Source organism: Neodiprion pinetum, chromosome 4 (assembly GCF_021155775.2).
Source record: "Neodiprion pinetum isolate iyNeoPine1 chromosome 4, iyNeoPine1.2, whole genome shotgun sequence".
Classification (NCBI taxonomy): domain Eukaryota; kingdom Metazoa; phylum Arthropoda; class Insecta; order Hymenoptera; family Diprionidae; genus Neodiprion; species Neodiprion pinetum.
In genome coordinates, this window is record NC_060235.2 from 28,633,948 (window position 1) to 28,648,259 (window position 14,312).

At 42.8% G+C, this 14,312-nt stretch overlaps 1 protein-coding gene across 3 annotated transcripts in view; it reads right to left on the bottom strand.

Moving 5' to 3' along the window:
• Window positions 1-645: 645 nt before the first annotated feature.
• Ino80 (chromatin-remodeling ATPase INO80) overlaps window positions 646-14,312 on the bottom strand; it is a 39,007-nt gene continuing 25,340 nt past the window's right edge. For all 3 annotated transcript variants that reach the window (XM_046622760.2, XM_046622761.2, XM_046622759.2), the window contains 2 exons: window positions 13,126-13,501; window positions 646-1,919 (listed from right to left, as the gene is read on the bottom strand). In XM_046622760.2, the coding sequence (XP_046478716.1) occupies window positions 1,570-1,919; window positions 13,126-13,501 (726 nt within the window). In that variant the 3' untranslated portion in view covers window positions 646-1,569. The remainder of the gene's footprint in view (window positions 1,920-13,125; window positions 13,502-14,312) is intronic.

Here is a 14,312-nt window from a genome sequence, read left to right on the forward strand (position 1 = left end):
TATGGGTACTGGTTGAAAAAAGTTTACGATTAGAGCAGAAAGTAGCGATACTTTTTTCCCGCGCGTACTTACGCAATATACGAGTATACCTAATACATTTCACACTGCACGATACGAATTTTACCCAATATTCTTAAATGTAATAAATACAAGACAGATGTGTACTTACCAGGCTGTGTTTATTCAGACAGATAGTTTATGCAATATAAACGTGTCAAAATCGGTTTTGCTCTATATTCCCTTCGCGCATCGCTTCTCGCAACACGTTTCCACGAGTGTGTGATCGAAATGTTTCGATTTTTCACCATCTTACGTTTTTCAGCTGTACGACAGGAAATTGTAGGGTATATTCGAAGATGAATCATGTGTTCCAAGTGTTTTGCTTGTCGTCACGAATCCGAGTGTCGAGCGGATTTGAGGCGTCGTATTTACTCCCGGGACACTCGCCCCGAGGATTAAACATGTATTTCGTGCCTTCATTTTAGCAATAATATACGATATACGGTGAATCTGTTAAATCTTTTAAGCCATTTCAATTTTCCCGTATTATACAGGTTTTGTCACACCCATAGGGAGGAACATCCGGCGACAGAATGGGGCGCAGATTCGACCGGATTATAGTATAATCGTAACGTGCATCTGTGTATTACTTTGTTTATTTGTTCATAATAAATTACCGCATTATTTTATACAAATATAATTTCATGACAGTCACATTCCAACGTCCTTGCATGGTAAGAAATATCAAAGTACTCAATTTATATGCTGAAGCTTATCCGTTACTAATACATCGAATAAATCTGAATCTCACAAACAGGTAAAAAAAAATAAAAATGATAATGATAACCTATTATATTCAAAGTACAACTCCCCCGACCACTTCCTTCCTGAAAATTGAATATTTTACAATTTACTGAAACAAAAGTAGCGGGCTGCACGAACTATAACTGCATATTGCCCGAGTATATTATGCCAACGAGTCAAATTGAACACACACGGTTCCGTTTGAAGACGTTACCGCGTTCACACCCGAGTCGTTGTATTTTCCCTAAATACCGAAAAATCTACCGATGAATCAAAGATCGAGCCAGCTCCACCAAATTCCAGAAGAAAAAGAAGAGATATTTTTAATTGAAACCCAGCTGTGACCATCCTCCGATTGTTTGAGATCTCCGAGTTCCACACATTGCCGTAGAACACGTTTACATTTTTAGTCCTTTTCTAAAATTCAAACATACCGAGACGCGTAAATTTCTCACTCTGTATCTTCTTCTTCTCGTCATCTTCCAAAATGATCGCGTTCTTCAACAGAGACTTAAACCTCGAACAACGTGATTATCTACACATCTTAATATTATTCGTTAATTTTTTATGCCCCCCTAAGAGAGCGTCGCAGTCTGTTCTTCCTCCGAGATCCCGTTGGCTTTGCAGAGATTCGAGGAAGATACAACACGCGGCTCCGAATCGGCTCTCTCCGCCACAGCGAATGTCTCAATCAGTCAAACTCAATCACTCAACGGCGCGGAAGCCGTCGCATCCTATTAGAGACGACGGGGTTCGACTTGCGGCCTATGAGCCACGTGGTGGGGTCCGTTGGTGTTGCGTGTAGAACCCGAAGGGCCGCGACTCCGAGGAGGTCGGTGTTTGCGACGAGGATGGCGCCGAAGTCCGAGGGGGTAACGCCGCGAGCTGGTGCGAACGAAGAGGTACCGGAAGAGGCCTTTGGGCCCTCTTGGCGTGGTGGTGACTCCCTTGACCCCGGTATCCCTGGTTTCCGGGACCCGTTGGCCTCAGGCGCGGCCTTCCAGGACCGCGCCGAACCGTCGCACCTCCTCCTCGAGTCATCAGAGGAGCGACCGGACCCAACGGACCGACGCTGCTGGGACCGTCGCCGTCTGCCGGAACGGGAACTGAGCTTCCTGTAACAACCAGAATCAGGGAATTCTTTTTTCGAGTCTGGGGGGGGGGGGGATAAAAATGCTGAAAAAATCTCCTATATTGGTATTTACGGCAATGACGTTTGACAGGCACACGTGAAATAAAATCCCTGGTGTGTGATATAAATGAATCTGAGCCAAATCGAATATCACGCAAGTTAATAGTGCGGGCAAAAGACGGTTCTATATAAATATAGAACGTGCGAAATCTTGATGTTTTGCTCTCAATTTGCTCACGGAACAGACTCCCCGAAAAATCATTAAGAAATATTAAAGAAATTTTACAAGATTGTATAGTTATGACGAACATTTGTTGCACCGCACTTGCAGAAATCTAGATTTGTCCATTCTGACGATAACGGTCTTTAAGAATGACATCAAAACATTAAAATCGGATCAAAAACACTCGTGTTTAACCGTTTTAAATCCTGTAATCATACAATTGTTGAAACCTCAGCTTTTATCAGCCGCATTAATCATATTCATTTCCAGTACATAGTAGCAAGGTTGCCTTCTCATTCGTGTTCACCATCATTTGTGCAAATAACATTGCTGGAGATTCTTTCTCTTCTTGTAAGTTTTGCTTCAGTGTCATGAATCCGAGCAGGCGATTCTCTAGCGTGAGAACAACGAGCTAGATACCTTGTTTCTCTTTGTCGAAACAAAGGTTTTTAGTACGGGTTTGCTAGTTTTCCACAGTACGAGTACCTGTGTATAAAAACTTCAACTGGAGTCGGAAATACCGAGGTTACGGGTCAGGGTAGTAATTTTAAACGACTGGAATCGCATAATACGTAAAATCACGATCGAGCTGAGTAAATTGATTTACGAGGATCTTTTGACGATAGTAAGCAGCCGAACGTAACTGCAGGTGATGCGTTCGTGCCGGGTTGAATTCTTGCCATTCTCTGTCTGACGAATAATTACATACCGCGAGATTCTTTGGAAAATACTTTGAAAGAAACCAGCTACAACAACTTATATAATTGTACAGTAATTCAATTTTCCGTAGCGATTCTCGCGAGTCTTGAGTAAAGCTCGGATTCCCCGCAGGTATTCCACGATTAAAAATAAACCGAACACTCGTGCAGCGTTCGTCTTCTAGGCTGACCTCGTTTCCTAACATCAATGACACGTCATGGATTTTGATTAAAACTGAAATAGATTCACCCGCACCTCTGACCATTTCATCAGTTCCTTTGACGTACGGTGAGTTGTTTTATCGCAAAACATTTGGTCACTAACAGTGGTGATATCACGAACTTTGCATCGTCCAAGCAAAACATTTCGAATGGAAGCTAGAGTCAAAGTGGCGTGAGAGCTGCGATGAATGGCAGTAACCTGTACGACGTATTGGCAACTGCAGGTTACAATGTAGGAACGATGAAACGGTAAACGGAAAGGAGTTAGAAAAGAGAAAAGAAAAACGAATAGTAGGAGAAAAAAATCCACGAAGAACGAAGAGAAAGAAGATATTAACGGAGGAGGAAGCAAACTGTCGCCGATCAGAGATGAGATCTGAAGAAAGGCAGCTCTAACAACGACGCGCGTCGAAGTTGGCACTATCTCCGATCGGAATCGAAAATCCTTAATTCAATGCCGTACGAACGGCGGTAGAAAAGGATTATAAGGTACGCGTCGGGCGGGCCGAGACTTTCAGACATTCCTCCACCGGGACCAACTTGTTAACCGCGAGGTCTGACCGACGTCGTTTGTCAATTGTCAATCCGTCGCTTGACGAAGATCGAAGATGCGCCCGTTTCGAACCCCTCCGGGCAACTCGTCCTGCCCGCAGGGCCACACACGAGGCCGTCGAAGGATCGAGGCGAAACCCCGACCCCCGCAAGGATAATCCCTTACCCCCGACCCCCCGACCCCCGCCTTCGACTTCATCGATAGGACGACAAAGCTTTCCCCCGTATATCCTGCGGCGCCATATGGGGGAAAATTTTATACCATCGTTTTTACGCAATGCTTAGTTTTATATTATATTTTATACATGTATATCCCGCGGCGCGCTTTTACGACATCGGTATGCCGTGTATACCTATATCTAAAACTATAATTCGTGTTAACTGCGGTAAAATTTTGCATTTGGAAACTTTGTTTGCGAGGTAATAAACCTTGTTCAGAATTTGTAAACAATATGTAATTTCTAAAGTATACTTTTATGAAAGTGAATTCGGTATGGTTGTACATAACTTCACTTTTTTCATTGAAACTCAATTCATAGCTTATATACCGAGTCTGTTTTAGATCATTGATCGCGATCAAAATAACCGACGACGCAAGTTTATGAAAAATTGACCCATTTGATCGGAAATTTTATACCAAAACCTCTTGTTCGTTATAAAGTAAAGAGACATATAAAAAAACAGTCCCACTCGCAAGGTTACAAAACTTCGAAGCACGCGGTAATTTTTTATGGATAACCGTACAATAGTAGGAATTTAAATTTATTTATCTTATTATTAATGTATTGGAATAAAAATCAAATCATCGGAGGCGAAACTTGACAGCCAATAAAGTGAAAAATTTCGAATTTTACAATAAATTTCAATTCAAACAACAGCTTTTCTTTACTACCGATCGCTCACTGTTTTGATCTGAGATAAACTTTAGTGGGAATTCTAAAATTTCATTATGTACAAGAATATGACGTCGATTGAATTCGAATACTCAAGCTAAGCTGAGTGATACAAAAATATGAATAATCCATGGAAAGAAGTAAAAAAAAAAAAATTATAATTCAACAGGCTGAAAAATATGAAAATCAATCGACGTAATCGTTTGACCATGAAAACAGAAGCCTGCGTAAAGCATAGCGAAGGATGAAATAATCAGAGGCGAGAGCGAGAGCTGCAGGTGTTACACGGGAGAATTCAAGGATCATGAATTCAAGTTTACAAACCAGAACGCGAGATTAAAAAATTCCGGAAGTTCTCGAACGTCTTTCGTGAGCCGAAGACCTCGAGACTGAAAAAAGGAGGGAAAAGACCGACGCGATTCACCCTCGTTGAATATTTCGCTGTGGCATGTAATGCGACGTCCGTAGCGTCTCAGATTTGCAATTCGCTTGTCTCGATCATGCCAGCGGCATAAGAATTATAGACCACAGAAGGAAGTCTGCCAGTGCCACAAATTCTTCCCTGACGTTATCTCGAGGCGTTCATCTCTCCGCGATTTCGAAGAGATGACTAGCCTTCGTAGTTCTCGAGTAAAAGCTGCGTCACTTCGTGTGCCAGAATCTAGTGTGTCAGAGATCGATCGATCAGCAATGATTATTCGTCCAGCGACTCGTCGCGACTACCATAAATTTTAAACCATTATTTTCATTCGGTTTTTCCCTCCTAAGCTTTACCACTCGATTCGAATGACGTTCAGACGATTTCCACCGACCATCTTCTACGTGTAATAACACAGTACCAGACGCATGTACGGAATAGGCGTATACATCGATGACCAAGGAGTGACTTCACCTCGACACCGCGAATCATCATGCAGTCCTTTTTCGTTCAAGTATACAGGTATGTGTATTCCGGACGTTTAAAAAAATTCACAGTATCTGTGAATCATCACCGTATCTTCGTATAATCCATTGTCATCTCTCCCGACATCGTCCGCAAACATAGGTACAAACATATATGCCTACATCACAAACAAAGCTGAAGAATCACATTGTATGCACGGCGTCAATCGCGAGATCCGCAAAGCATACGCGTGCGTCAGACGCGCAGCATCCGCGTTACATCCATAGACTGGACCAAGTTGCAAGAAGAGGCCGAGTCGAGATCAAAACATGCTTATCGTCTTGGTAATCGATGTCACCGGTCACGTGACTACAACACCGGGTGACCAGGTCACTGTTGAACGTTATGCACCGTCGTCCTTTTGCCTTACGAACACCGAATGCCAATGAGAATGTCGAAACGGGCGTCATCACGTGGCGGGAAAAAACAAGGAGGAGAAATTAGACGCGAAACTACTGAGAACGGTCGAAAATTTGCGAGTGAATTTCACGTGAAACAAACTGCGTGAAACTATGTTTCGTACATGTCCAGGTCCCAAGACGGATTTCAATGTTCACGATTATACTGTACATGGACCTAAGAATGGATAAACCGCATATTGTATAATGGATATTAATAACGGGATAGAACCGAGGACGCGAGGCTCGCACGAGGATTTAACGCATCGGGCGATGAGAAGGAACACGTAGAAATTAATGTAACTAGATACCAAAGGGTATATTGTAGTGGTGCAAGTAGCCACGGAGAAACATCTAATAGAGTTATAAAACGACGCGAGACTCGAGAGAGTAAGTTGCAGGTAGGTATTATAGGTAGCTAGGTACTGTAGACGTAGTAGATTATTAAACTGAAAGCGGTGGAACGACTCATATAGGTACGAGCAATTCACACCATTATAATTCACTCGATACCGCCACGTGGCACGAAACTAGACACGTATTGTGCCTGCAGGATGTCCGGGATTTATGCACCATCATTGCACCTAACGGGAGATAATATCGTCACCATATTATACAAGGACTTTCCGTACTGAAAATTCTTCAACTTCGTTAGCAAAGATTCCGCAGTTCGTGCTACACAGATTTTTATAACATAATATAGCGATCAGGATCAGGATTGACTTGCAAGTTATCTTTTCTGACGGTTCGTGAACGAATTCATATCTCGGATACCAGTCAGAGATCCTTTCCTTCCACGGCACGTGTTTCCAAAGCGTTTCGATACACGAGGGCTCCCTTGCGTAGAATAAACCCGCATACGAATATCCCCTTGGGATGAGAACACGTGCCATGCGCAAAGAGACGGGTTTAAAGTTCGGTTCACCTAATACCTACCCGGCGTCGATCGGGGGAAAGCCGATTTAGAAAATTATTGCGAGGAAAAACGGATCGAGAAGGGCTTCTATGGGGATTTAGCGTACAGATACTTTGATCGTTCGAGCAATATATCCTCGCTAAATCAAATCCCGGCAACAGGTTATGAATACCTCAGGGTTTCCCAACAAATCCTGCATACGGTGTGTTTTTTTTTTCGTTATGAACAGGGTACGAAGTAGGTAATACATTTTCTTGATGGACTGATTGGAATTCTATGAATATAGAAGTGGTGAAAGCCATTGCAACAGATTGGTTTTAAGCTACCTAACATAGTTCGAGGTCATCGGACCGTTTGAGCCCCGTGCAATTTCCACTGACAAGATTCTATTCCAATGATCTTACGGAGGCGTGGAATAATTTATCATTGTAAATGATTAGAAATACTTCGAAAGAACACTTCACTTTACCAAGTGTTTCGAAATTCGTTCCGTTACAGTTCGCATGGTAGGTAACAATAGAATTAAAAACGAAATGTCGACAAATACGTTTTGAACTTTGAGGCAACGAAACGTGGTAATTTCTCATTCGGTATAATTGTTTTCCCGATGGCGTCAGGAATATCATCGTCTAGGCTAGACGTTAAAGCCAATTATTATACACGTCAGCGGCGCACTGCAGACTCGAAGATAAAATTTTGTGCAGCTCCGTCCCTGTTTTGTAACGCGGCTGGTATTCTTCCAAGCGTAAAACGAGATACCTACTCCGCGTGATTCTACGCGGTTCGTTTGGCGGCGCCTGGGTTCCGTAAGTGCGAAATCCTGGATATGCCGAGGTTTCAGAGAAATTATTAATCAAAGGATGAGAAAAACGACAAGATCCTAGGCAGAGAGGCGAATCCATGCGAGGTATTGACTCGTGGTTAAGTGACACTTGTATCAGCGTGCGGCCCGGAGGCCCCTGACCTTCGACCTGCCCTCCTTCCCCCCTATCCCTATCCTCCCACTCTGCGATTAAATTCCCTCGTCGTCGCTGCTCGCCTGCAGGCCGCCATCTTCGGGAACCCCGTGTTCCGGTCACTGTCAAACCCGCTGCCCAGGTGAGTTGCGATAATTCTGCGCTTTAAAACTTTCCCAAGAGTCTTTCTGGCAATAGCTACGTCTATGCAATGAAAAAGTCTTTCCTCGTATAAGCAGGATCCGAAAGAAGGAAACGATCTGAAGGTTTCACTGTAGGATGATTTCTGAACATGCAAGATCCGGATTTTTTTTTTTTTTTAATGGTTATCTAGATTTTATTGAAATTCCAAATTCGAGAAATTTCAGTTTATACATTACATTATAAATTGTAGATATACGAACCTACTAAAACTTTATTGACAATATGATTCAATTTGATTTGAAGAAACTTATTACTACTGACAAATCGAACTATAGATTTTGTCAATTAAATACAAATTCTTCAGAGCAAAAAACTTTACTGAATCAAGTAAACAATGATGTTGCATAGCAGGTAAAGTTTCTGGTTGTAAAATTTCAATCACTTTTCTGGGTATCCGGAATTTCATTATTCTCATATAATATATTACTGCGAGATTTATCCCGGTGCTGAAAAATTTCACACTATCGTCACGATGCCTTTCTATGCGACGGTGTAAGAAACAAGTATATTGTTATTCTTACCGAAATTTGCATTTGAATGAAAAACCATTTTTCGAAAGTAGAGTGATCTGCAACGAATCGATGCTCGGATATCAAGATACGACTTAGAATTCGCTGAAGATTTTTCATTGTCAGGAAAATTTCAAGATAACTTCATTGCTTCTACAACGAATTTTAAACTCAGCAATAAGTAGATGCATAAATTGTCTTCTCGAGGAAAGAAGATTTGTACAAATGAATTATTATATACCGCCGATCGTTCGGCGGTGATCCGGGAGTCTTAAGGAACACACGGAGCGGATCCGAGGCGCCCGGAATGTTGGCCGTCCTGGTATCTAGGCGAGTATCTTCTCGCATCGCGATTCGCGCGGCCACCTTCCATGTTCCATGTTCAATGTTTCGTGCCCTACGTTCGGAACGCTGCGAGAAAAGATCCGAAGGTCCGTCGAGATCGCTTCGTCGTCGGAAATGCTCCTTTGTGACCAAACTACTGACCGTTTATACCTTTACCCGTAGCCGCCTGGATCCTTCGCCTGTATACGTTACACGCGTTCCCCGATGACAAGCAGAAAGACGTATTACAATACTGTTTGAAATTAGAAGCGGATGATTCTTTTTAGTTTTCTTTTTCTTTTATTGCCTTCGTTTTGCTCTTTGGCCCGACCGCAGGCTTAGAGAATAGTCTCGTACCGAGTGAACGCCATTGTGGTGATTAAGACGACGAAACATGAGAAAATCTTTACGAAAAATCGTGCAATTTATTAGGAATCGGTTTCACGATCGTTTTAACAATTCGTGATTAAGTAGAAAGTATTGGACCAAAATTGAAAAGCAAATAATTATTTCGACGGTGGTTGAAATTTCTTGGAATATTTCATTTAGATTCCTCACAATTGGGTTTCAAATACGCCGAGCTTACGAAAACGATCCAATTTTCCACCGAATCCAGAAACTGATTGACCCCGATTTAATCCAGTGTGAGGGTTTCAAGGTATTAAGATACGAGCTGCAGGAGGCGACGTTAGGGTATTTTATCAGGGCAGGAAATCTGCTGTACAATCAGAAGATAATCTTCATTGTGGAAATTGAGTGAACTATATATTTCGAACGAATTTGTAGTGACAGGATTGCGAATGAGAAAAGAGAAGCAGCTGTTTCTTGAACAGAGTTATCCACGTCAAACAAGCGAATGAACTTATTTCGTCCCTTATCTCTGTGTAATTTCTGCTACGTAGGGTTCAAGAACAAAAGTCCAGCTGACTTTGACGCTGCTGTGTTCATAGTCGGGTGATATATTATCATCGACATCTGATCTGTACCTACGTTCCGTGCAGAGGCAGCTGCGAATTAACTTTACCGTAGAAGAGTGGGGATTTCAAAATGTAGCAGGATTAGAAAATAGAAGGCTCGGAACATCGAATTTTCAAAAACGCGAAAATCTGTTTCATGAAATTTCAAGATGTGAAAAGTAGAAGTATACAGAAAAGTCAAAATGCAGGAAGATCAAGGTAAATAAAGTTGACATATAGAATCTTCAGATTGAATAAAAAAAGAAAAAAATAAATTCGTCAGAATTCTGTATTTCGGCTTTCGATACTCTGACCATTCTACATTTTAACTTTTCCATGATTCAACTTTCTGCAGCTTAAAATTTTGTAAACCAATTTGACGTTTTCGAAAACCCGATATTATGTGTCCCTTCTATTTTCGGATCTTTTCACATTTTACCCCCGCCAAGATAAAATTATCAAAATTTGTAGACCTTCACGTTTGATAACGCCTCCCACCTTTTCTTTCTTATCAATACGAGCATCCGGATGGGCCGTTATTTTAATAACAGTAATTTGGTTCATCGAATCGGCGATATCATCCCGAGTACGTACCTAGTTGATCTGCAACCGTAGTGCAGAAATCGTGCGTTCGCTCGCCCTAGAAAGGTCCGCGACGAGGACGCGATGACCTTTCGGCAGGTCACGGCTTAGTTCCTTGAGATTTACAGGTAAACGTGCAGCTCCGTATGCAGAGACCCAGTTCACCGGGGGCGATTGGCGTCCTTAATACACGCCGACGAATCGGAGCCGGAGCTTATGGAGGTCGGGAAATCGGCAAAAGCCCTGTAACTGCACTTACACGCCGGGTGACTGCATCAAGGTGACTCACGATCGAAACACTTCGGCGGCAACGTACATTCGTTCCTACATTAGGACGCATGGCGTGACCCCGTCAAAAACGTGGGCCAAACTCCCCCCAGAGCGCACATGTGCTCGCAAGGGAATTTCTATGTGTTACATAGACGCCTGTAACCTTACACACATGGTTGTGTACGTATTCACGTCTATGTGCTCGTCGATTCATCGCGGGGGGTGTGTTTTTCCTTAACGGCGGGGGGGGGGGGGGGGGGGGAGAGAGGGGGTTCCCCTGGGAAGCGGACCGATTGCGGAGGGCATCAAGGGCTCGATCCTGTATCGAGGGGATAAAAGGGAAACTGCGGTACACTGAGCAGCCTCCCCATAAACTGCGGGGATCTTTTGAAGAAAGGTGACGATAGTTATTTCGGAAAGAGGCGATCTGTCTGTCTCTGTGCAGCTCAATTCCCTGCGACTATTATTTTACGCCAAATGAACGGTTACAGGAATAATGAGAGGTTACCTGTAATGAGAATATGAAAAAGAATAACGTGGTAATTTACTGCTTATATGGTGTACGGTTTTAATGAGCGATGAGAGAAAGTGGCGACGCGATGTTGACGACTGTGCGGGATTTTTTAGTTACTTTAATTGGCAAAGTTAACCATCCGGACGGACAAAACGGCATAATAATAACGACGATGGCGATAATTCGCAGAGCAATGTACGAAGCTACTTGACGAATTGATCACGTTGACAAACGAGAAAGATCCAAAGTCTCAGTCATCATTGCGGTGTCTTGTCTCATTAATGTATTTAAATGATCTTTTTCAAGTTATATTGTGAGGAATAAACTTTCTCGGAAAACAAGTGGAACGTGACTGATTGCGAATCCGTGTTTCTCTCATCGATGCAGAAACGTGGCTCACACCGCGGTTCCATCGAAATTGCATCCGTGCCTAAATGCAGTAATTTCATCAACGTTATAAATAGAAATATTGTACATCTTCCGTTACGTTACGGTCCCTGTAACCACGATTACACACGTCACACCGTATATGGTCTGGAGTGTACTGTATTACATTTGTACACCATGATTAATTCATATTGTCAGTATCGTTCTACCTTTATCCAATTAATTTTTTGACACCTTCGTCATATCTAACTTCCTCGAAATTGCCGCAACGCCTGAAAAAGTGACGTGCGTGACTAACGTAAACTGAAACCTTGCGAAGCTGCGATCTTTTCAAGAAAGTCCTGTGGTTGAGACATTGGAATCAATTGTTCAGGTACACTTATTTCCCCCTTTTTCTCAATTTTTCTATGAGAAGTCGATGATACAATGGGACCCTCTGATCACACGGAGTGTTGCGCTGACTATCGTGTGTAAGCGTGTATTTTACGTCTGAGAGTTACTTCCGGTCGCGGCAGGTTATAATATACTTGCGAAATAATTCAAGCGCCTAAAATTTGCTACGTGTATCATTTTTATGATTGCGATCACTTAGTAAATACAGTTGAAAGACGAGGCGGAGGAGTTAGATAACGAGGACACGAGCCGAAAGGATCTGGTACGGGTATAAAGGACCTTGGAAACTTCGCCTTTCAAATTATTAAGGTATAATATCCGCTTTGTAGCTCGAGACTTCGGTACCGGAACTTATTATGCGAAGCGTAATCGCTTCCGGTTCTTTCATTGTTACAATATCAAGTTTAATTAATGTCGATTTTAATCAGGATTCAGATAACCGCTTCGGAGGCGACGCTGGGAAAGATAATCGCTGCAATCGCGCTCCCCCGAATTTTCACCTGTCATGGCAATCATATGTGCACGAACTAAACCGAACTTGAAATCATTATTCGAATATTTCCGTCATTCTTACAGGCACTAAGAATAACAAAAGACGCGAGAAAATAATACATTCGTTATCCTTACATTGTTGAGAGAAAAGATGTGTAAAAAAAAGTATATCTGTCAATTTTTATCGCCTCGGAAAAAAAAAGTTTCAAGTCTAACTTTGATCAAATTTAGAAAAATATTGAAACACTTTTCTGCTTCATTACTAATCGTCGAAAATTAATGATATAACGTCATAGCGCGAATCGTTTTTCTTTCTATTACAAACAGTAATTCGACTGTTCCACTGTCCTAATCGTCGGAATATGAAGTATAAAAAAAAAAAAAAAATCCGAATCATCTTAGAAAATCAATAAGGAGAAAAAGAAAAACCTACAAACTAGAGATTTTCTCCAAGAAAGAATTTGTAAAATCCCTCCGAGAAGCGTGAATATAAAATTGACGTTGTTGTAACAAGCCGACGAAAATAATAAGCCAGGCGGCGAAGGCTGATAACCAGAATGACGACCGCGGTAGAATACACATCTATAATAAAATTGATGGACCGTGAATAGGGCGCGTAATCCGATAGTCCCCCGTCATCGTAGAGGCGGTAAGCCTCGGCCGAGAGAAAGAGAGAGAGATCGGGAGCAACCCTTCGTTTAGTCAAATCCCTAGAAAGTACTAAAGGAACCGAATGAAATTTATTTGGATCACTCACCGTGCGGCGATTGGACAGACGTCAGGTTCGCCGCCGCGTCCCCCTGGGGCGCAGTCGACGACTGGCTCGCGGGGGGTTGCAGGAGCAGGAGACCCCGTCCTTTGCCCCCGATGGGTCCACCCCTCCGGGAGCCCCGGGGACGACCCCGTTTGTTGGTTCCTCGTCCGGCGGGACGGACCCGAGATCCGACCGAGCCGGCGAAGGTGAAGTGGTGGGTGAGTCGCGACACCTTAGGGGGTTCGATCGGCCCGGGCGTCGGGAGGGTGGCGTGGACTTGGGGGTGATGGACGGGCGTCGAGACGGGTCCGTCGACATCGACGACGAGTCCTTCGTTGCTCGTGTCGTCCTGAGGGATGTAAGCGCTGCCCTGAGACACCTGAAAACGGTTTTGATCGTTATTAATCGATGTTCGTCAGCGCACTGAGGAAATAGGAAGTACATTGTGTTACAGGTGCGGGAATTTGGGGATTTCCGATTAGTGTGAATCTTGCAGCACGAGCCAAGGCGAGCGCTGTAATCACACGAGTCAGATATCACCCATCCGCACGTGTGTGACACACGCTATTCTTTTCCAACACCTGTGAAGGAAGGTTTCAATTGAGAAGCAACGAAGGTGCGACTGAAAGCGTGGAAAATTGGGGTTAGGTAACTTACGCTCGATAACACAGTGGGCAAAATTGAGTTGTTCGTAAGTGCGCATGCGCCAAAGAAAGCTCCAGTATGTAAAATACAGCATTTGAATTGTGCGCATGCGCCAACGTCGTTTTATCGCACTGTTAGGAAATGGAGTAATTTACGCACGCTCTACGAAAATCGAATTTTTCAAGCAGGTGTTGGAAGAAATTCATTTTTTATGGTTACTAGAAAAATCTGGTGAAATGCAAGTATCGTTACAATAACGGTTTGAATACTTTTCGAATTACAAGGAATATTTTGTACCAGTAAGTATTTTGTGTGATTACAGTTGTCAGTACGGAGTAGTCAACCAAAATCAATGTAACGTAATCACAACAGGAAATTTCTCGAAATGGCAGGACAAATTGTACAGATTTTAACCTTTAGATGCTTCACTTCGGTAACACGGTGAAGTTAAAATTTAAAAATATCAATGATTTACTGTAAAAAAACGCGCTTAGAAAGAGGTATATCTCGCCAAAAACTGCTAAAAGTGATACTCGTATCTCATA